The 25,714-nt window shown below is 40.1% G+C and overlaps 1 protein-coding gene across 1 annotated transcript in view; it reads right to left on the bottom strand.

Moving 5' to 3' along the window:
- ENPP1 (ectonucleotide pyrophosphatase/phosphodiesterase 1) overlaps positions 1-25,714 on the bottom strand; it is a 1,288,649-nt gene that overhangs the window by 223,257 nt on the left and 1,039,678 nt on the right. The window contains exon 17 of the mRNA XM_044063702.1: positions 2,054-2,141. Within this exon, the coding sequence (XP_043919637.1) occupies positions 2,054-2,141 (88 nt within the window). The remainder of the gene's footprint in view (positions 1-2,053; positions 2,142-25,714) is intronic.

Below are 25,714 nucleotides of genomic sequence, written 5' to 3'. Positions count from 1 at the left end.
CATATCATCGTGGAACTCATAAACAAAGACATTGGTATTCTCCAAACTCTGGACCCTACCCAGTTTGGATTTGTAAAAGGCAGATCATGTCTCCTAAACCTGACTGACTTCTTTGAAGCAGTCACCAAAGCCATAGATGAGGGTAAAATGGTTCACACAGCTTATCTAGATCTCACCAAGGCTTTCGACACCATCCCCCAGTCTGGAATTATAGATAAGTTCACTAAACTAGGTATAAATCCCTATGTCACAAGATGAGTTGCCAACTGGCTCACGGACAGAACCCACACTATGAAAGTAGCGGATTCCAAATCCGACATCAGACCAGTGACAAGTGGAGTACCACAGGGTTCAGTCCTGGGTCCTCTCCTGTTTGGTATCTACTTCTCTGAAGTGCAGGCCAACACAGAAGGTCTTTGGCTAACAAAGTTTGCAGATGACTGCAAACTAGGAGCCATAATCGAAACTCCTAATGATGTGGACAAACTACAAAAGGGCCTCACTGAGACAGATACCTGGTGTCAAAGCCATGGCCTGAAGCTCAATGCCAAAAAGTGTATTGTCATCCCCTTTGGTAAAACTCTGTACCCATGAACTACCACATAGCTGGTAGTCTACTTAATGCCGAAAATGTGATAAGAGACCTTGGGACACAGGTGGACAGTAGTCTCTCCTTTGATAATCACATCGCCACAGTGATCAGGAAATCCTTCTGCGTGGCTCATCTCATCACAAAAGGATTCTCATCCAGAAAAAAAGAGGTCATTGTTCCCCTCTACTCATCACTCATTAGACCCATTATAGAGTACAATGCCCCTTTTGGTATGTACCTCACAAGACATCTACAACAACTGGAAAGACCACAGAAATACCTCACAAAGAGGATTACTGGCCTCAAACAGATGCCCTATGCAGACTGTCTCAAAAAACTACAGCTTTACTCCATCGCATATCGCCTACTCAGGGGCAATCTCTGCCTAACATACAAAGCTATGTCAAACCCAGAGCTGTTGGACATGCTCCACTTAAAGAAATCCCAATCCCTCCGAGCTACATGCTCTAGGGACCTAAACCTTGTCACCACAATAAACAGAACATGCTGGAGGGATAGATTCCTGTCCCAGGGACTTCCCATACTCTGGAACAGACTACCTATCTATGTCAAACAGAGCTCCTCATTAGCACTCTTCAAGAAAAATCTTGATGATTGGATGGGAAATGGGAAATTCACCCCAGGGATCACTTCTGTGGCTCTGCTCGACAGGGGCACAGGAAAATAAATTTCTTGGGTGGCAAAAGCCAGGGTACATTTTTGGCTAGGCTTGTATGGGCCCTAGGGCCGATAGCCTAGTACCTACCTATGAACCTATGTTTTTGTGACTTTTGTAGGTCATGTTGTATGGAAATGCAGTTCTCATACTACTTTTTCATACTGACATAAATGTAAACAATCAATGATGAGTGGACGTATGATGAATATCTCATAATTTCTTGAAACAGCAATTGTTCACAGCAAAACTTTTTTCTGAAATAATTACTAGTACCCTAAATTTGATCTTGTTAGTTGTTATGGTCTGTTTACCATGTGCACTACCAACTCACTCAAAACAGCTAAAAGCGCAAGAGTATCTATAAAGCATGTATTTGACTTTGCTTTCAGAGACATAAGTGTATTTTAGTCTTTCTTTAGTCAGCTACATGCCTTCCATCTTCATTTTAAAACCCTAATCTACATCCTACTAAGGAAGCTGTATAACCTGTCATTAACATTTATGCACTGCTGTTAAAGAGTAATTATCACAGGAAACATTCACCATGCGAACTACCATATGCTTTAAAGAGCTAACATCATTACATAAACATTCTATTGCACTGTGAAATCAAACTAATTCGGCATAACACAAAAATAATGTTTACATAACTCAACAGTACCTTAGTGGCACACATCTGTCTCGAGAATTCAGAAAGTTAGTGTACAGATTTAAAAATGTATACAAGACTGCATTAGACCCTAGGTGAGTTTACATTTAAAACAAAACAGGTTCGCTCTTACCACACATTAAATTGTAGACTTCAATATTTTCGAAAGGAGGTACTTCTGTCTTGAACTTGAATCCAGGTCCAAAGGCAATAAATATAGCCTGTAATAAAGCAGAGTGTTTCATGGTTATGAATATTGTGCAATGTGGAAACTGCATTATCAAACTGAAAAAGCAAATAAGAGTGCACCTTCAAAGTTAAAAAAAAATCAACCTGTATGTTTTTATCAACATTCTCCTGACCTCAAAATGTCAAAATCTAACTACATAAATAGAGCAGCATCAGAATGTGGGCTCAGTTTACATTACTTTTGTGAAAAAGTGCATTTGAAAAGGCAATTTTTGCGCTAACTTTAATTCATTGCAGTGTTCCTTGGTTAGCAAGGAACAAGTGACACTTGCTAACCAAGGAACACTGCAAGGAATTAAAGTTAGTGCAAAAAGGAACAAATGACACTTTATTTGATCTTCATGGGGGGTTGCATTGATTTAGTCATCTGCAATACAGACTTGGTCTTTGGATATTACATAAACAGAGCTGTGACAGTGAGCACGTGAGCTTAAGCGTGCTTGCACTTCTTGAGCAATGCAAAAATGTTAGGACATGTTTAACATCTTATTGTGACATTAAAGGAGAAGTCAGCTAAAGATTATGTTCAGTAGTTTTGATAAGATTATCACTTTAAGTAGTAAAAAAAAGAATGTATCATTTGGATCAGGTATGGCTACAGTCACTTTTAGAGGAAAAAGCCATTCCCCAGCGCTGCAAATGCAGCTAGTGACTGTTTCTCAAATAATTTGGGTACAATTTACTCCACGTGTGCTACTACAGAGAATTTAGAATCACAACTTAATGCATTAAGAAAAAAAAAAAAATATATATATATATATATATATATATTACATATAAGAAAATATATTATGGAACTGAACTGATAGGACACCTAGAAAGGAGGATGAATTAAAGGTGGATATAACTATTTTTTTCTGAAGAATTTGTTCCTGGTATTGAGGCTGACTGTTGCAACATCTGCAAAATGAATATTCACTTTTGATGGTAAGAACATCCAGACTGAGTTATTCATATCAGCCTGTAATAATGTTTGTGTTCAAACTGATTATATAGTTAAAAATAAAATATTTCATGATAACACTACTCAGTACTGTCTCACAGATTTACGTTGTTTGAGTATGTAGTACCGTCCTCATGGCATTGTGGAAATGGACTATGTAGTGCCCAGAATGGACTGTAATGCCAAAATAACTAAGAACTGTAGCAAGCAACAGTAGTCACTGTGGTTCTGTGAAAGATTTTAGGGTGAAAGGGCTGAAGAGGAGAGCAGTGGGCAGAGAATGTCAAATTTCTGGTGTATTTAAGATAAGAGGTAATGAGGTCAAATCACAAACAACACCTTGTGGTCTTTTGGTAATAGGTGGCTCTATGATAAAAAAACTATTAGACAGGTACATTAGATAGAATGTTACCAAAGAGGAGGCCTGTTTGTCCTCTAATAATTCAGTCTGGGGTCAATGAACTTAATAGAATGCTTCTGTAAGATATAATACAGAGCAGTTCATCTGTCTGCAAAAAAAAAAAAAGGTTAAGTGGATTTATGTTTTAGTGAAATTTTGCCCTGCCAGGATCTTAGTGATTATCAGTTTTTGAATATTATGAGACAGTTTTGTAATGGCAATCATCATGATTTCATCAGGAATTGTGAGAACTTTGATAACAAGCAGGGCTGTTTTGACAAAGACAGGTTCAATCCCAGCTATGATGGACATAAAATCCTTAGTAAAAAAAAATACAATAAGGCAAAGCAGTTTTTTTTTCAGATTTTAATCTAGAACTTCAAAAAAAGCAGGAATGCCTCAAAGTTTAAGAGTGTCATTACCATGTACTATATAAACACTCATAATTTAAACAAGTGGAATGCACTTATAGCATTAACCTATAAGCATACAGTACCAATAATTATCAGAGGCTTGGGAATGTGATGACTTTTCATTAGATGGTTACCAAGAGTTTGAATGTTTGACATCTCAGCTTACAGGGGAGAAATTATCATATTTATACATAAATCTATACCATTGAGGCTAATGTCTGTAGATACTGACATGGAAATTATGGCAGTAGAACTGGTTGGAATTTTTGTTAGTCAGAATATATGAGTTAGGGCATGTTACAGGAGCCCAAAAATAAATGTTTTATGTAGGCATGAATCTACGGATAGCTTATATGAAAAATAAACATGGATAATCTTTTATTGGTTGGCAATTTTAACCTCCCTAAAATACACTAGTCCAGTGGGATATGTAAATCAATTGCTGAACAAGAATTACATGATTTAAAGTTTTCCAAAAACTTTCTTCAGCTGGTTGCATTTCTAACATGAGACTCTGGGCTTGTCTGACTATGTGGAATTTCAGTTTTCCATGCATCATAGGATGCTGGATACAGACATTTTTAAAACATCATAAGATTGTGCAAAAACTTCTGGAAACAGTTTTTTAACTAGTCTTAAAGGAGTCTCTTGTGACATTGTTTTTAAAGGTTGGGATCTGTTTGAGAAGACATGTTTGCAAGTTGTAAGTAAGAGTAAAACAGTTGTTAAACTGAATACTAAATATAAATATCAACCTAAGTGGAACAGATCACTGAAAAGGCTACTTAAGGAAAAGTGAAGAAAGTTTTTGTTTGTAGAAGGTATAATATATCAGTAGCAAACAACAAGTATAATTCATCCGTAGCAAATAAAGAATATAATAAGGCTTGTAAGTCTTAATAAAAGTTAATCGCAAAGGGTAAAAGCTCAAAATGAACTGCACCTGTCTAAACTGTACATAAATACAGTTAATGGAAAATTATGGCATTAAGTCTTATTATTAATGATGGTAGTTTGATTTCTGATGGCCATGGATTGACAAAGAAATTTAAGGATTATTTTAAAACTCTTAACAAACTGTTGGTGTGAGACTAGGTAAGTGTTACGTCATCTGTCCATGTATAATGGAAGAAATGGTTTGATTGTCATTGCACAAAACCAAGTCTGACAGTGGCCTTCGCCCTGACTCTGTTCCTGGATGCTTCATTATTAAGTCAGTAAATGTTATTGTTCCAACATCAGCATCACTGCATAATGTATTATTGTGAAGACTCGTGGAAATGGTCTAATGTCTCTATTCACAACAGCAGAATAAAGGATTTGGTGACTAATTATAGGCCAATAATTCTTACTTCATTACTATGTAAAACTTTGGGAGATGTCTTCTAGCTGTTCCAGAAAAAGATAATACAATGTCTTCATTTATAGATTTATACCAACTTAGTTTTACTAACAAAATTGCAACATTAACAAACATGTTGATTTTTATGAGCCTACAAGTAAAGCTATGCACTCTGGTTACAGTGCTGCAGTGGTTTACATGGATCTATATAATACTTTTGACAGCAATCATGAGAAATCATAACTGACTCTGTGGTAAAGTTATATGTCAATGCATTTAAAATTGAATGGGTTGCATGTTAGTTAAAAACAGATTTCAAAAAGTGGGGGTTAAAGGTTGTTTCAGTGAGTGGTCTCCTGTTTCACTAGGAGGGCCATAATGTTTAGTCCTTTTAAGCAGTCCCCTTTAACATGGTATTTGTATTAATTCATTCATCTAGAAATTACGGGTTAACAAGACATGCAGAGAATATAAAACCGAAGCATGTATTTCCAGTACAGAGGATTTTAATCATTTTAACAATTATTTAACAAAGGTACAGAGGAACAGTGAGTGGCTTCTGCATACAGACATTTGTAGCTGAAGGTAACTTGTTCGTCCTCCACCAACACTGTCAGTTGTGTCTACCACCATCATTTGCTAATAGTCAGGAGCGGCCTTAGGTCAACTGGTGGCCTAGGCAAAGGGGCTCCACGGCACCCCCTACCACATTACCCAGTGCCCCCATCCTGGTCTACCTACACCAAATAAATACTGGAAAAGTGCCCCTGCTAGACTGGTGCCCTAGGCGGCTGCTTAGTTGGCCTATGCCTAAGGCAGGCTATGCTAACAGTCAATCTTATCAGTATTACATCATCAGTAACTAGCATGGTTTCTTGTCACTTGTTACTTATTCTTTGTAAATTGGTCATGTTGAGAGTGATTTTCTGTTGGTTATGAATCACATTTGGCTGGTCTACATAACCCTATTCGGAGAGGAGAAAAAAGCTCACTCTCACACTGATACTCCACAGTCCTGAAATATGCTAATTGCCTAAATGATTACAACAGGAACCAACATCTTTTCAAATGAAGACAAATACCCCACCACCAACATTACTGCTACATCCACTTGCAGGCCTACACAGTTGGAAGGCAGTAAAATCAGATAAGGAGGGAGTGCTGTATCTACACCAAAATCAGGATTTTGTGAAAAATATCAGGATTTCCTGATGACACAAAAATACACGTTTTTAAAAGTCATGAAGGCGTGACTTGGACAAAGCACTACGATTACGTACTGAACTGCTCCAGTGCAGTAGAGGGATAAAGCCCTAACTAGAGCCAGTTGGCCCAGGTTTAATTATAGGCTTTGGTGACTGACTCAGTGGCAGGGAGGGATGAGCATTTGCTGATGATGTTCCCTTAGGGGAGGCATGGTCCAATGAAGGGAATTGCCCTCAGATGAATCAATAAGCATGTGAGATGGTGAAGTAAGTGGATAGGGCAACTAAAAAGAAAGACCTCCCATCCAGGATGTAAGTGGGGATGGCCAATCTCCCAGGATGCACTTAGGATCCATGACCATTAGCAGCAACACCAGAGTAAGTCCTGAGGGGAAGGAGATAAGCTGGTACACCTGATAAGGACAAGGAGCACTGGATGCTGGGCCAGTAAAAATTATGTCTTGAGAGAAATGAAAAAAATTAAATGATTAAGTACTGAATCACAGTTACTATGTTGCCTCTGACTCACACAAGCAGTTATCTAAGATAGAAAATTCTGATAAAACAGTATATAAATTAGTAAGGCATTGCACATTGCTAGTCAGACTTGGTTCCTCTGCTCTGCAGGCATGTTTGTTTTTGAAGGTTCCCAGAGAATTCTTTCTCTTTCTTTTTAAATATGCATGCTACTTTACATCATAGCACAGCTCCCAATCTTTTCATTTTCATTCAGATAAATGCTTAAAAACCAACAGCTACACAGTTCTGTCAAGCAATGCTTTCGCTGGTTTTACTGAAAAAGGAGGACTTCAGACTAATGCTGCAACTCTTCCAGTTCCTGCCAGGACCATCACATTTTGAAAGTAGGATCACTCTGGTAAATGTGGATGTATGAGGATCCCACTGAAAGGGATTAAAGGATGAAACTACATATAAAGCCATACTTGCATTTTCCTGATGCCTGATGTTTGTTTTCTTTAGGCTGTTAAACAGATAAGTAGATCGCTGAAAGTAATTAAGTAATATCTTTTACATAATAAATTATTTGTTAAAAATGCATAACCGATGATGATTTCTAAATGCCTATGACCTTCGTTGATACTCAAAAAACAATAATTAAACAAAAAAAGTCAAAAATGCACACACACACACACACATGGATTATTAAGATCATTAGTTGTTGCTATCCCCTGATGCAGAGCTACAAATCTGCAGCATCCTGTTTATGATATCACCATGTTTAGATATGTACAGAAACTGTTAAGTCACAGGACCTATGGGATGCCCTTACGCACTGGTTGTAGAAGTCAGCTCTGTAGATTCCTTTGTAGTACATAGTTCACAGTTCATAGATTATTACTAAGCTAACTGCCCTTGTGAGCCATTTTAAGCCTAGCCAATTATCCCTTGTGAGACTCAAACCCTGCACCCTGTGGTTGTAAGGCAAACACTTTAACCATTAGGCCACGCTCCCACCCCGTATGACTCAGCAAGGGCAAAGTAAATTGTTAGAATCCTGAAAGTAAAAATGACAAATTTATATTAAGCACAACTGGGACATCTATACGTCCGACCATACCTACCAGTTGTCCCTCTTTTTTTATTCAAAATTTTGCCCTGTCCCCACCTAAAACTGGCATATTGTGTGTGTGTGTGTGTGTGTGTGTGTGTGTGTGTGTGTGTGTGTGTGTGTGTGTGTGTGTGTGTGTGTGTGTGTGTGTGTGTGTGTGTGTGTGTGTGTGTGTGTGTGTGTGTGTGTGTGTGGATTACACTTGATAAATCATGACAATTATTAATGTTAAAACCTTCAGTTTTATAAAATGCATGTTAAACAGTTTTTTTTTATTCTGTCAACTTTCTAAGGTACTAGTACCAATACTTGAAAAGTGTCACTGATTTGAGGTCTTTGTCCTTAATTCTTGAACTAAAAGGTTGAGATTGTTCTTGGGATTCAATAAACTCCGTGTAGGCCTACCACGAAGCCTACATGGTGTTTCCAAGTTTCTCAATGAGCAGCAGCACTAATTAAATATTCATGCCATACACCGCATTTAAATGTACACAAATGCTGTTTCAAGGCTAGCAGCAGTGTTGTGGGCCAGAAAACCATGTATAGTAACATGGACAGCAACAGACATGTAAACCTGTTTAGCTATGGGCAAACTATGTCAGTGTGTTTGCGCACAATGATTACCAGGGTTATTAATACAGCAATGTATGTATTTCCAACACATTACGTGACAATGTATAAAGTGCAGAGTATTGTGGACACCTGTTTCAGGCATACTGAACAAAAGGTTGTGTAAATGATCGTTAAGGGTACATAGACTGCATTACAAATAAAACATCGGGGAAGTGTGTGTATTGAACAGGGACACATAGATGGCTTGTAGGAATGGACAAAGATACAGTAGGACTGCACAGTGAATGTATATGTAAAATGTACCATTACCCAGGATGATGCCACAATATAAACAAGAAATGATCAACATCAACAACTGGCTTAGCTTCTGGCATCAGTACAGGGGAATTCAGTATCTCTCAGCTGGGAATGATATGGCTGACAGGCCATGTTACTTTGCCAGAGATGGTCTGCACCTGTGTCCTCTAGGCTGACAGATACTGGCAAAGTTGCTTGCCTCCCCCATAGTGCCTTTTTTTAGGGAATGTCAAAGCAACAAAAACTCCAATGTAAAAAAAAATCCACTGGAGGCAAACTCAAGGTACTGCTGCATAGTGCTAGCAGTCTAAACAAGAAAATGAACTAGAGGAAATTGCCAACCTGCTAGCTGACAGATTTGGCAAAAACTTCACCCCCCCTGGACCCACATGCCATACCCCAATTCATAGCTGACAAAAGTTCTCTGACAAATATCTCTAGAGAGCAGGTCATATCTGCACTCTCCAAGGCTAAAAACATGGCCACAATGGTACCAGGTAACATCCCAGGTTGCTTACAAAGCAATCTATTGACAACACCCCCTAAGCTTCAACCCATTGTTGCAAGACCTGGGAACACAGGTAAATTGCAATCCTAACTTCGACCAACAAGTTTCCACAATGGTAAGGAAAGCCTTCAATGTCATGCACCTCATAACTAAGGGCATCGCATCCAGGTCTGAGGATATTATACACCACTGTACTTGACCCTCAGCAGAACATTAATAGAGTACAATGCTCCCATTTGCATGTACCTCATCAGACACCTGAAGCAGCTGGAGAGACCACAGTGATTTCTTGATAGGAAGATGCAGGATCTCCAATCCATGTCATGACTTATGTAGATAGACTGAAAGCCCTGTCATGGTACTCTGTATCATATTAGCTTCTGAGAGGTGACTTTTGCCTGGCATACAGGGCAGGCTCTGAGCCTGTACTAATTGAAATGCTGCACATCTGCAAATCTAATGGCACAAGAGTTACTCTCTAGGGATCTGTGATATTAACAGAACATGCCTGAGACACAGATATATCTCCCAGAGATTACCACTCTTGGAATAAACTTCCAAATCATGTGAAGCAGAGCTCCTCATTGACCCTGATCAACAGCACTACAGACAAATGGATGGGAGACTGCAAATTCACCCCAGGGATGGCACCCATGTCCCTCATGAACAGGGGTAGTTGGTGTTGACCATAGGCTCACTCTGCAAATTATGCCCATCTAATAAGGACAATTGGTGCTACATCTGATGAACATGACTAGGCTTGTAAGGGCTGCAGGATCACTAGCCTAGTAACTTCCTATGAAAGTATGAACATATGTCAACAGTTCTAAGGGGACATATTACAACAGTTATAGAAGGAGCATGTAATGTAATGGCAGCAATGGCTATCAATACATTAGCTCACATCACAGATTGTAATATCCTCTTGTTGCCATACTGTACATTGACACCTCAATATAGCATATGCCAATGACAGCAACATTGACATGTCAAGTGATCATATGGTCACAGAACGTTATTAGTCTAATGGCCAACATTACATCATGAAATCCTAGCCATCATTATAAAATGAAAGTAAAAATGCCTATATGTATATTAATGAAGATAGTAGGACTACTGTGCGTATGTATATATTTGTTGGACTGCATTACATTCTGCCACAGCCCATGCATGCACCACACCATGACAGAATTAACAATCATGCATGCAGTGGTATGGGGATGTCTTGCATAGGCTCATGGAAGGACTCTGGTTCATGATGTGTGTATGCATATTTGACATGAGGACATGTTTTACTCCTCTGCAGGAAGGATGTCATGTGGCCAGGGGACAAAGAAGGATGTGTGGGGCTACCTGAATGGTACCCCAAATGATAGTGAAATGAGCTATTCCAAAGATCACAAAATGACCATACTGTACCAGCAACCAAACACACAGCAGTACACTGGGCCTGATATGAACATTAAACCTGTGTAGGCATAGAATTTGAATGCCATGCAATGTTACAGCAGCAACAACACATATGTCTGACTGTAGCACTGCCACAGTGCAGTACACAGAGTATGAGAGCACCATTGTATGCTAAGGAGTACATGTTGCAAGGACTGTAGGGCATGGATGTGGAGTTACATCCCTGTGTAAAATTGTTTCATAAGTAATAGTTGTATGTATAGACATGCAAGTAACTTGCTGTCTGATTAGAACACTTACATGTGTAGTTAAAGTATTTTGCAAACACAGTAGTTAATGTTACTGCCACAGACCAAGTTTGTCTTGAATACTGTCAGAGTGCATGTTACACAGGATGACATAATTATTGCATGCTAGAAGATGTTTCGAGGAGTGTTTGAAATAGCTGTTGACTCACATATCATTCTAAAACTACCTATTTATAGAGCAGAGTACTTAAAACACACACCACAGTGCAATTATAGCTTTTACAGTGTCAGAGAATACTTTATAGTTGATGACATCAGCAGATTCAGGTGAGAGGAAGATGGTAATAGCAGTATTTGACATGCTGGTATAAAATGCTCTCTCTAATATCAAGCAAGTGCACAAACTCACACACTCATACACACCAGTTGACTCCAGTGAGAACAGAACCCCTGCTTATCCAAGTACACCAACCAGAGACCTCTGTATTTAATGCAAGCACCACAGCACAAGTCTGACTTGGATAGTATAAGACAACACTTTATAAGTGATTTTATCAGCAATATCTGGTGAAAGGAAGATGGTAATAGCAGTATCCCACATGCTGATGTAAAATGCTCTCTTTAACGTCAAGCAAGTGCACATACACACGCACATACACACCAGTTGACAACAGTGAGATTAGAATCCCTACCTAAGAATACAGATTATAGAACACAATACTTAATGCAAGTGCATGGCACACGTCTGACTTTTACAAGGCTGCAAGACAATTTACAGTAGATGATATCATCACTGGATGTTGGACAGAAGATGTTCAGAGGCCTCTCTGAAATGGATAGCTAGCCATGCACAACTGTCAAGATATTAAAGATTTGCAAGTTACCACATTCATAAGTGTGCAAACTGTAGCATTTTCTGTTTTGTTTTCAATGTGCAGGTATACCTAATAAAGACAGGTTTGCAAACTATTTCCAAACAGATGTCCACATTACTACAAATACTGGAAAATCTAAATGTGTATTGTCATTATAAAGATGTGCATGGTATATAAGAAAGCATTTATTATTTATTTCTAAAGTGTAGTTGATATATTTGTGAACAAGTACTGACACATCAAGTTTGAAATGCATGAGTGGAAGTAACACATGGCTGCAATGTAAATATCGGTTCTTTCCTTAAAAAGTGCCTTGTCTTTATTTATTTTTACATGTACTTGCATGGGATGATGACTAAATGGACAGTAAGCATAAGTAATGCATGCTATCATGCACTTTAGCACTTTCCATAGTGCAACGCCAAGCAGCAGGTTTGCGCGATCGATAGCAAAGTGTTTGCGAATGCAAGATGCACATTTCTAAAGCTTTCCCTGTTTGCATGTAGTTAAGATGTGAGCAAAAGGCAGATGAATTGCTAAAATTATAACAGTTATGAGTACTGAGTGTATGAAACACACCTGCTGCTTATCAGTCTCTGTGGTGGAAGGTATAAATGAATTCACACATTTCTTTTGGAGACCAGATGATATATGGTTTGAATCCAAGTTTATGTAATAGTTTTAAAGAAGTATTTAAATTGCAATGAAATAATGCTTTACTCTACATTCACTGTATGTTACCTTAGCGCTGCATGTTTAAGTGGCATTGCACTTTGGGTAACTGCACCACTGAGGAACCATTTACCATCGCTTGACATCGGTGCATGATGCCAAGCTCCACACAAACATGAAGGCCAAAAAGTGAAGGACTCCATTGCTTTTTTCTACTTATGTGTTGTGTGTAATTCAATTTTTTGACCAGATTAAAGGTGCTAAAATAGGGTAGATAAGAAAGTGGTGAAATGGGGGGCAAGCCGGGGGAAGAACAAAGGGAAAGCAATATTGGACTATGCAGGAGCGAGGTAAAAAAGGACTACAGCTATCCACTTCTTCAACAGTGTAAAATAAATATGTACAAATATTAGCTGAATTTGGACTGTCACTTCAACAAAGAGGGGTGACAACAATGCAATCATGTTGTATAGCCAATTAGACAGAATCAAGTGTGTCAAGAAAGACATGTGTGATGTGGACAGCTACCTACGGCACAATTTTTTTTGGTGGGACAGATGCCCATTTGTTTCTTTTTACTTCAGTAAGAGAAGAATGTTGGTTAAGGGATGTAGGTATTTCTGGGTCAGGTAAGTAGGGTAGGTGAGGAAGCAGATGCAAACAAACAGGACAAATAAGACAAGACACAGGGACGGTGAGGGATACGACAGGTTGGGGGCACCATGACTGGGGTTAGGGTGGGGACAACAGATGCCAATGCCCATCAAACACAGGAAAGTGAGAATATAGTCCTCACCTGCAGGACTGTCATCACTGTCGCCTTACTCCACTGGCTGTTGGTGTGCTTGGCATCTTCTTCTACAGGCCACAAGGGAGAACAGCCTCTCCATGTAGTGTAGGCATGCACCAATGGTGCTGTGCATGACCCTACGCACCAACCCTGGCATCTAATGGCGGGTGATAAAATCCTCACCTCTGTCAGTACTCCCTGAGGGTACCACAGCACCAGCTGCTGGGGTAGTGCGACCTGAGGGTACAGGTAATACAGGGGCAGCAGATTCAGTACTGCCAGGTTGAGTCAAAGATGTGCTGGGTGTTGGTGCCAGAGCCAGTGGAGCGGGGGCAGGCGCTGAGCCAGTGGGGTTGGCCTGCCTCCCTGTGTTGTAAAGCATTTTGTGATTTGTTAGAGATGGATGACATGGAAATGTTTTGACAACAAATAGAAAGAAAAAAAGAGAGAGATGCGGGTTGGGGTAAGAGAAAAAAAGAGATAAAATCAGTACCATCATATGTGACATACAATGCATTATCACAATAATAAATTATTTTATCTGAAGTTTTACATTTAAATATACTTATTAACAACTACAAACTATAAGTAAGGATTGCGCAAAGTAATCCTTACAATGTGCATATATTGCACATATACTTGGTCCAATTATACAGATTAAGTTAACAGCAGGGCATTTATGACACTTGCGTATAAATTAATTTAAAGGAATTTTCTATTTTATATTTGTGGTATTTGAACCCACAATGTCCGATTGCAGTCTTAGACTTGACTCCACAGACTGAAGAATGCATACTTGCTTTTACAGTTAGGATATGCATGCTTACTTTACTACAACTGTACAGAAAATAAATAAATTTAAAAGCTAAATTAATACTTCAGTTGTGCTGCATACATGCCCCTTGCTTCCCTCAGCCTCTCTAGACTCTCTCTAGACTCTCAAGCATGGGCCTCTGTATTCACCATAATCTCTGCACTGGTTGTAGAATAAAGAGAAGAGAACAACAGAAGAGCATTATGCATACCAATGCTGCTTATATGCAGATTTCTATTTACTATCAGTATACCTACACAACTGTGGGATGTTACAAGTCCTGAACTCACCCAGTCACTGGTAGAGCGTATCCTTCTTGTGCCTTTTCAAGTCATTAAAGTGATGCCTACACTGTTCTCCAGTGTGTGGAATGCCAGTCACACTAGAGACAGCCCTGGCCAGACTATTCCAAGCCTCAGACTTGTACTGGGAGCCGGTATAGTTGCCCTGCAATAGCTGTTGGCTGTGGCGCTTTACAAGGAGACCAGTGAAGATTCTTCACTCCTCAACACCCCACCTCTGTCCCCTAAATTGGGCACCTTCCCCTTCCACCATCAGACATGTTCAATCAGGGAGAACAGAAACGGATAAAAAAGATTTCCTGGCAATGCCTGTTATTGCATTTACTGGTAGCGCACAAACCCAAAAAGCAATGCCATAAGCATGTGCATGATGTTAAGTGGAGAGAAACAATTCCAGATAGAAAGGAAAGCAGTTTTGGAAACTGGAAGGTTAATGTGACACTTGGCATTAGATTGAGGGTTGTTTGTTGCTGGAACTGTTAGGTGATTTCACTTTGCAGACATGCACCGTTGGCATAAAATTCATGACCTAACCATTTTTGGTTTGGCTTTACACACTGATAAAAATTGATTTTTACAGTGTGGTATTCAAACCTATGCATAACAGACAAAACATTTTCTTCTACAGCAGTGATTTTCTATCCTTGCCACAGGAGGACTGCTTCTCTGACATACTCATGAATTATATATAAATACGCATGACAGACTTAGGGGTTAATCATGTATATGTCTGTGTGAGATGACAAGGTCCTGGTTTGTACATTAATGCATCTATGAGTCTTACTGAAGTCTGAATGCCACCAAAGGCTAAACAGCACAATTATAATGACAGAAACACAGTAGTCATTATACCTTCGGTCATACATATAATTCACATGAGCTCCACTGCTATACATACTTATTGTTATATATAATTATTTTTAAGTTTTGTTATGTAATATTTAATATAAAGTAAAATGGAACAACTAGAATTTCCTGCATTACAACCAAGGACCATCTGCACTACAGCTCTACCCTTATACCTGCTGCCACAGGGATAGTGAAATAACAGTTGTATATTTTCCTATTCATTATTACCTTCTGTGTATGTTAAATGCCAAGTACCTCCGCTTAGCGTGTTTGGGTGGTGCCAAACAGATTTGATAGATTGTATGTTTTGAAACTGTCTACTGTCTGCTTCCTGTCTGCAGGTGTTCTACACCTGCAGTGTTGGGGAAGGTTACTAACCAACTCATTTGTGTGATGGAAAATACAAAAATTTAACAATGTATCCTTTCTGAATTTAATGAATGCCTGCATCTAGTCTGCAGATGTTCTGTCTGCTTCTTGTGTGGGTCACTAGTCCAGGCTTGGGCAATGGTAAGCGTCATGTAAATGGGACAGGCAAAGCTAAACTTGTTTTAGTCTTGTAAGCAGTGTTTCTTAAGTTTTATCTTTAAAAGACAAAAGTGGGACTTGAACCAAAATGTACAGGTAGTATATGCTGTGTGAATCAACATGTTTATCAGATGTGCTACACACACAAATGATTCATAGGAGTAGTTGATGTATTGGCTATCAAAGAAGTACATTACTGTTTGTCCATTTCCTGTGTTTGCACTAAGCTGCACACCGCACTAGTACTGGCATAAAAAAAAGAAATCTATAAAATAAACAACAGTACAAAATATATGTTAGTACATGTGAAATATTTTTACACAAGTCTGGATTTGAACTCTTATACCAATGAATCTTTAACACACAGTAAGGGTGTCCTTTCCCTCTTTGCCACAGAAACAGCTTTGCAGCAGAGAATGAAAATCAATGTGCATATAAGCAAGTTCAGTATCATCAGTATTAACAAAACATATAGGTTCATAGGTAGGTACTAGGCTACTGGCCCTAGGGCCTATATAAGCCTAGCCAAAAAGGTACCCTGGCTTTTGCCACCCAAGAAAATTATTTTCCTGTGCCCCTGTTGAGCAGAGCCACAGAACTGATCCCCAGGGTGAATTTCCTATCTCTCATCCAATCAAGAGTTTTCTTGAAGAGTGTTAATGAGGAGCTTTATTTGATATAGTCAGATAGTTTGTTCCACGTATGGGAAGTCTCTGAGACAAGAATCTATCCCTCCAGCATGTTCTGTTTATTGCGGTGACAAGGTTTAGGTCCCTAGAGCATGTAGCTCAGAGGGATTTGGATTTCTTTAAGTGGAGCATGTGCAACAGCTCTGGGTTTGACATAGCTTTGTATGTTAGGCAGAGATCGCCTCTGAGTAGGTGATATGCGACGGAGCAAAGCTGGAGTTTTTTGAGACAGTCTGCATAGGGCATCTGTTTGAGGCCAGTAATTCTCTTTGTGAGGTATTTCTGCGGTCTTTCTAGTTGTTGTAGAAGTCTTGTGAGGTACATACCAAAAGGGGTGTTGTACTCTATAATGAGTCTAATGAGTGACGAGTAGAGGGAAACAATGACCTCTTTTTTCCTAGATGAGAAACATTTTGTGACGAGGTGTGCCATGTAGAAGGATTTCCTGACTACTGTGAGGATGTGATTATCAAAGGAGAGACTACTGTCTACCTGTGTCCCAAGGTCTCATCACACTTTTGGTGTTAACTAGACTACCGCCTATGTGGTAGCTCATGGGTACAGAGCTTTTACCAAAAGGGATGACAATGCACTTTTTGGCACTGAGCTCGAGGCCATAGCTTTGACACCAGCCATCTGTCTCAGTGAGGCCCTTTTGTAGGATGCCCACATAATTAGGAGTTTCAATTATGGCTCCTAGTTTGCAGTCATCCACAAACTTTGTTAGCCAAGGACCTTCTGTGTTAGCCTGTACTTTTGAGAAGAAGATACCAAACAGGAGAGGACCCAGGACTGAACCCTGTGGTACTCCACTTGTCATTAGTCTGAAGTCAGATTTGGAGTCTGCTACTTTCACAGTGTGGGTTTTGTCTGAGCCAGTTGGCAACCCGTCTTGTGACATAGGGATTCATACCTAGTTTAATGAGTTTATCTATAATTCCATATGGCACTTGTAATTTTCTGAGTTGTTTGTACATGTATTAATTTCAGATGTAATACGAGTGATCACACAACCATTTATGACTACTGTCTGCAGAAATACAGCTCTCTCTTATCTCTGTATAGTGTTCATTCTTCTCTTATCTGATAGTAATCTGAGACATGCGGGCTGTAAGGCATTTTGTAACATTTTCCTTAAAATGTTGAGAATATTAAATGGCAATAATATACAGTTTTCAACAAATGCAGGGGAGGTTGCTTGTTACTGAACAGAAACTGTGAAATATGTACTGCTTACTTACATTCAAAATCTTGATACAATTACTTCTACACTTTGTAAGTCTAACATGGCTGACACACCTACTGGAGGCAATGGAGTCTGAATTGCTGTTGTGTTTTCTTTCTCCCTAGTGGTAATCATTCACAGTTGCAATTCATTAGCAACAAACATTGAGGGAGTGCCTGCTCTATGTTTACATTTGTTTCACGGAACCAAGATTTTGGGATTCAGAATGTCTAATGAGTTCATACCTCACTTACATGTTCACCATGCTCACAGGCCTGAATCTACATTATAAAAAGGAAACTGTGTAGCTAAGGAACCTAAAATTGAAGAGACTTACTTATGTAGACAACAAAGAAGAAGATTGATATAAGTTTGGATTTATCTGCACAGAAGACTACAGATCCTGCTAAGGTATGACTGCATTTTTCAGTTATATACTGGATATGTTCACGTCGCTAGGAAAAATATTTATATTTATAGCTATGTATATATATATATATATATATATATATATATATATATATATATATATACATATGGCATCCGTACAGATGCTCGACTGCATCTTTCACCAAATCCCAATTTGGTGAGCATACTTGCGCGAAAGTGCTGTTCACTGAAGCAGCACTTATGCTTGTTGTTCCAGTCGTACTATGGTACGGTATGGGAAAATTCCCTTTTTCCCACTGTAGTGCAAACTTGGAATGAGAATATTAAAGTAGAGGGGTGGGGGGGCTTGCCCCCCCCACATCAGGGGTGCAGGGGGGCTTGCCCCTGTATTCAAGTAGATTTTTTTTTAAATACTTTAACGAAAGTGCTTTTTTGCTGAAAGCACTTTCATTAAAGTGTGTTTGGTGGTAATGGATTTGGGCTTTTGATCTATATATCTCTTATAAGGAAACACTAAATAACTAAAGCACTACACCCTCCTTGACTTCTCATAAGTATTAGGCTCCCGATTGGTCCTTACTGATCAAGTGAAAAATCATTTCCCTTCCCTAATCTGATCAGTAAAAAAAACAGTTCCCTCTACTAATATGGTATGTCCGAGGGTCAGTTTCAAGGTTACTCTCCAGTCCAGCTGGTGAATCTGGGAATTTTGAGGCAATGTTACAATTGCCTTATGTACACAGACAACCCTCTCCTCCTTCCAACAAACTCTAATACATGTGAGAGATGCAGTTACACAGCCAAATTGGAAGCAGAGCTCTCTCAACCCAAGAATGGCACAGTCAGTTAGGAGGAAAAGGTAACCACTAACACCACAAATCCAGTCTCACACAGACCTATTGCATCTGCGTACCAAACACATAAACACACAAAAACATACTCAGAGGCTCTAAATAAAAATCTGCCTAAACAGCAAAGACCTCCTAAGCAGATATCCAAGCAACAGCCACCCCTCAACAATACCCACAAATCACATATCTCACAAAATCAGTGTGCCTCACAATCACAGCCCTTAAGGCCAAACAACACACCAAATACACTTGTTATAGGGGACTCTATTGTCCGGCACACTGACGTCCCGCTCACCAGACTGAACAAGGAGAAGGTCACTGTAAGCTGCCTGTCGGGTGCCAGGATCCGCCACATAACGCAAGCACTCAGGTCACTCCAAAGCAAGTACAAGTATGACTCCGTCATTGCCCATGCTGGTGTGAATGACCTGAGACATACCTCCCTGGACTACATGAAAAGAGACATAGAGGAGCTCTCTGACCATGTAGCCCAGGCTGGTATGACCCTGACCTTGAGTAGCATCTTGCCCTCACCAAGAATGATGCCACAGTATAAAGACAAAATGATCAGTTTCAACAACTGGCTAAAGTATTGGTGTCATTCAAAGGGGATCCAGTGTCTGTCAGCCTGGGATGACATGCTCGACAAGCCACGTTGCTTCTCTAGGGACGGCTTGCACCTGTCACCCTTAGGCTTTCATATACTGGCCAAGGCTCTTGCCACCCCCATAGTGCCTTTTTTAGGCAAGGCTCAAAGGACAAACCCACCTCCATAGACAACCCAAGGATAAAAAAACTAAAGGTAATGCTACTCAATGCCAGAATTCTAAACCTCAAGATGCACGCACTCGAGGCTCTCCTCAGTATGAAGAAAATCGATGTCCATGCAGTAACAGAAACCTGGTTCAAGGCTCCCGAGAGCACCCCAGCACTACCATGTTATAACTCATACCATGTGTTTTGGCCCCAAAACTCGGACCAAAACACAAAAGGAGGTATCTATATTCATCAAAGATACCTACACCTCCAGGTTAGTGGCACTGCACGAAGCATCGGAAACCATCCATGTGCAACTAAGAGCGGGCAAAACTGCCTTTCAGTTTATAGCCTGCTACAGAACACCCTCCCTATTACAGGAACCCCACTTGGTATTCCTGAGAACACTGGAGAATATGAAGGCCTCTCCAAACACTATGCTAGTGGGTGACTTCAACTACCCAAACATTGACTGGGAAAACTACTCAAGCCCAAACACCCTCGCCCAACAGCTCCTTGAATTTATAAATTCTAATGCAATGGAACAAGTGGTCACCACTCCCACAAGAGGGAACAACATATTGGACCTGGTCATCACCAACATGGGGACTCTATGTTCCACACCAGAGGTAAACCCCTCATTGGTAAGATCAGACCACAAACAAATTTCCCTGGACATCCATATCCCATCCCCACCCCCAGCCAAGAAAATCACTGTAAAGAATTTCTCAAAAGCCAACTTTGCACTTCTCAAGACTGAGGTGGAATCCTTCAAAGCCCCTGGGCCAGAGGATAATACAGCCCAATCCGCAGAATCCTTTACAAATGCATTCTATGAGCACCTGCAGGAATGCATGGATCGTACTATCCCAAATAAAACCAAGACTCACTCCTCCAAAAACAGGAGACTGGTCTGGTGGACCCCGGCCATAAATAAGCTATACAACAGAAGGAGGAAGCCACTACATGACAGAGCAAAATCCCAAAAAGAGAAGGCATCTCTGATCAGTATTAGCAAGAAACTTCAATCCCTCATAAAATCAACAAAGGCCAGTTTCAAAAGAAAAATTGCCCTAGACACTAAAGATAATCACAAGGCCTTCTTTAGTTATGTCAGGAACATGGGCAGGAACTCCCAGATATGCTCTGAATTGTTGCATAATGGTACAAAATATATCGAGCCTACAGACATAGCCAACATTCTGGCAGACAGATTCAGCGCAAACTTCTCCTCCCCTTCCCCCCCAAAGGAGCAAATGCCTATCCCAACTGAATGTAACCTCCCTGACATCACAGATGCACAGCTGAAAGCTGCCCTCTCCAAAGCAAAAAAACAGCATCTATGGGACCAGACGGTGTCCCAGGCTGTGTCTTACATGAGCTCCAAGAAGAACTGAACCCTCACATTAAGTCACTGTTTAAACTTAGCCTTACTACAGGATATGTACCCAAAGAATGGCGTACAGCTACAGTGGTCCCACTCCACAAAGGTGGTGCCACAACGGACCCCGGAAACTATTGCCCCATAAGCCTGACTAGTCTGGTCTGTAAAGCTATGGAGCATATTATCATGGAACTCATAAACAAAGACATTGGGAGCCTAGACACTGGACCCTACCCAATTCGGCTTTGTTAAGGGCAGATCTTGTCTCTTAAACCTAGTTGATTTCTTTGAGGCAGTTACCAAAGCCATAGATGAGGGCAAGGTAGTCCACACAGCCTACCTGGACCTCGCAAAAGCCTTTTACACAACACCCCACTTGGGCATCATAAATAAGCTTACCATCTTAAATAACAACCCCTATATCACAAGATGGGTTGCAAACTGGCTCAGAGATAGAACCCACATGGTCAGAATCGCAGCTGCCATGTCCGAATCCAAACCAGTTACAAGTGGCGTCCCACAGGGCTCAGTTCTGGGACCTCTCTAGTTCGGTATATACTTCTCTGAGGTTAGGCTGACATGGGGGGATTATGGCTGACAAAGTTCGCATATGACTGCAAACTGGGTGCCATAATCGAATCTCCAGCTGACACAAGCATCCTCCAAAAGGGTCTCACAGAGACGGATGCTTGGTGCCAGAGCCACGGCCTCAAGCTAAATGCTAAAAAGTGCATAGTCATCCCGTTTGGGAAAAACAAGGTGCCCACAAATTACCACATAGGTGGTAATCCATTAAGTACGGAAGAAGTAATTAGAGATTTGGGGACCAACGTAGATAGTAATCTTTCCTTTGATAATCATGTTGCAAAAGTGGTTAGAAAGACCTCCTATATAGCCTGCCTTATCACGAAAGGGTTCACATCTAGATCAAGAGAGGTCATTGTGCCCCTCTACTCGTCACTCATCAGGCCCATAACTGAATACAATGCCCCTTTTGGGATGTACCTTACCCGACACCTGCAGCAACTGGAGAGACCCCAAAAGTACCTCATGAAGAGGATCATGGGCTACAAACAGATGTCCTATGCAGCTTGACTAAAGAAACTCCAGCTCTACTCAGTTGCTTACCGCCTACTCAGAGGTGATCTATGCCTGATGTACAAAGCCATGTCAAACCCAGAATTAATGGACATGCTCCACTTCAAAAAATCCAAGTCCCTTAGAGCTACATGCTCCAGGGACCTAAACCTCAGCACAAAAATAAATAGGACATGCTGGAGGGACAGATTCATTTCCAAGAGGCTCCCCTCACTCTGGAATAGAATCCCAATTCATGTTAGACATAGCCCCTCGCTGACCCTCTTCAAGCAAAATCTGGACGCGTGGATGGGAAATCACAAATTCACCCCTGGGATCTCTTCTGTGTCCCTGCTAGACAGAGGCAAAGTAAACTAATCTTAAAAGGGTACCTTCTGTGACCTACTCTACAGAGGCACAGTAGGCTAATCTAATAGGGAAGCAGAAGTCAAATACACCCTGGCTAGGCTTACAAATGCCCTAGGGCAGATAGCCTAGTATCTACCTATGAACCTATACATATATATATATATATATATATATATATATATATATATATATATATATATAGATAAAGATAGATATATATGTATGTGTTAGCAAATGCTACTTTTATCTGTATGCACGTCTTATAAGTTTACTGATGGGACAGGCATTTTTGTCAGGGCATTTAACTTTCTCAGATGCACAGTCTTATTTAACTTTTATCACGTGTTAATTTTGCAACTGTTTCTCTTTACATTCTTCTTTTACTTCAATAAAATTAAATGTCCTATACTGTCAATAACACAGGGGTGTTAGCCTTCAAAGCCGAGGTGGTACAGCGGTTGCGTTGTTGCCTCACAACAGGAGGTTCTCCCATTCGATTCTCAGCTAGTGTGTGGGGAGTTCCTTCTGTGTGGAGTCTGCATGTCCTCCCTGCGGTTGCGTGGCCTCCAAAAGACATGCGTGAATGGGTGTTCCTTCGCTGAAGGTTGGGCGTCAGGCTGGCAACTCGGCACCATAAAAATCTACTGCCAATCATTAGCGGACCAGAGTTCTGCTGTGGCGACCCCTTACTGGGAAAAGCCGAAAAGACAAACAACAGCAACAGGGGTGTTAGCCTTCTAGGATGGCCCATAGACACCTCTAGGGGAGTGTTAACCACAGGTAGAGGTGACTGGCAATTGCATAAATATAAATGTCATGTGGTAAATACATACACATGTGTTGGGGGCAGTTTATTTGATAGCAGTTGCAACAATTCACTGATGTTTTATTCCTTTGTTTGTTACAGAAATGTCATTTGCCTGTTGTTTTGGGGGTGGGGGAGCCAAGTTCCATCTCTGTGTTGCCACAACCAAAATGTTTTTACAGAAGTTTGCTTTGCTATTGTTACTCCTTGTTTTGTATAAAACATTTGTATGTATGTGACTGTGATATGTTACAACCACATAACCTTTTTTTTAATATCTGAATAACTTGAAAGTTTTTTTCTCCAGTGGGTAATATTGAAAAACTAATAATTTGCGTTATATCTAAGCAGGTCTTTTATTTATGTGAAATTTATGTGTTATATCTAAGCAGGACTTTTATTTATGTGATATGTCTGTGTATTATCCTTCCTTTGTGTTTTATGTCACCTAGGACTTTGGCACCCAAGAGTCCCAATTCCTGAAAACCCCCCTTCAGTGACCCCAAAATCGACATCATTGTCCAAAGCATATTGGCAACATGGTGCCTTTCTGTTTGAGAAAGGATGCGGGGATATGTCTGGAAGAATATAAATTAGGAACCAGATTGTGAACAATGTGAACGCTGTTGGGGGACATAGCTAGACATATGATCAGGTGCATTACAGGGCCACTAACATGATTTCACTGGCCTGCAGGAGAGCAGCTGCAGTGGCCCGTGGACAGCTGGCTACAAGAGGGGGCTGCTACAGAGCCACTTCTGACACCAAATGAAGAGTTCCTGTCCACTTTCAGGGATCCAGAGAGCTCAGTGAAACATGCACAATAACATGTGATTGATGTCAGTGCTGATGTTTCAGGGAGGACAAGTATGTCCCAGGAAGAACTTCCAGGGTATTCTTACCTATGTCAATTTTTAAATATTTTTGTATAGTAAAATATTGAAAGAAACAGTTAAGTTGGTTTTATAATTTTTTTTGGGGGGGGTTAGTTATAGATTGATACAGTTAACACATTCTGGTGCATTGCACATTGGCTTGGGGTGGACGTGTCATCTGAGTTTCAGTTAACTGTATTGTTAATGGACATACAAAGGCCCAAATCTTTTTCCCGTGTGTTACTGTTATTGTGATGATACAGAAAAACAGATACCTACTCGCTACTAAAGGTGAACCATGGAAAAATGAAGCAAAAATAAAAGTAAAGGTCTAGATTCACCACCAAGGTCTGTAAAATCTTCACTTTCTTTAATGAACAGGTTAAAATACGTAAAGTTAAAGGAGAATAAAGGTCAGCGTCCCATATCATATGATAAGCTCTTTCAAATTATCTTCTTCAGATCGTAGAAACATTAGGGACTTCAATTCCATATATAGTAACCATGTTTAAAGAGATAGTAATGGTTTTACTTCATTTCCTGTTATTAGACCAATAATATTCTTTAAAAGAAACACATCTCTTATTCGGTCAAATAGTGTGTCTCGATGGCGTACACACCTTTTTCTTAACCAATCTTGTTCCTTCTGGCATTTAGTATCGGTCTGAGTGGAACTATGAGGTTCGATCCATCTGTAGATTAATTCACTTAACTTCTTGTTGTTCTGTTGCATTTGCAATATCTCCTTTCTTTTGATTGACAGAAACAACCTCCAGTGCTTTGAATGCAAAGAAATGTGTTGCATTCTGTTAATCCGTTATGTTCATCCTCATTGCATATGTCTCGAATATGTCTTTGTATCTTCTGCTTAAGCATTTGGTCAGTTTTGCCGACATAAAAAGCAGAGCAGAGTGTGCAGGTAGCTAAACAGACAACATGAAACGTAGTGCATGTGGCTGCACAGTTAATTCTATGTGTGTATCCTGTGACTGGGTGAATGAAGTCATTGCTATAATCAATAAGATGACAAGCTGTACAGTTTCCACAAGCTATGGTCCCTTTTTGTTGGTTCACGATCTTTTAAAACCGTCCTTATTGCAAAGCAATCTTTTCAAATTTTTCTTGCTTTTGTAAGCAAAACATGGAAAGTCTCCCACTATTTTTTGAAGTTTCGTATCCTGAGTCAAAATTGGCCAGTGCCTTCTAATTATGTTGGTAATTTCTTTACTGTCAGTCGCATAAGTAAGTACAACTCAGGTCTTATTGACTCCTTTGTTGGTTGTATTTTCACCCATATTCTTTTTGTTTGCAGTGTATGCCTAATTGTCTCTGATGCAAATTTTGGCTATTGCATTTTACCCCAGTTAACTATGTAATTCTCACTT

This window comes from Protopterus annectens, chromosome 1.part0 (genome assembly GCF_019279795.1).
Source record: "Protopterus annectens isolate FY-2018-M chromosome 1.part0, PAN1.0, whole genome shotgun sequence".
Classification (NCBI taxonomy): domain Eukaryota; kingdom Metazoa; phylum Chordata; order Ceratodontiformes; family Protopteridae; genus Protopterus; species Protopterus annectens.
This window is presented reverse-complemented; position numbering and strand designations above follow the sequence as displayed.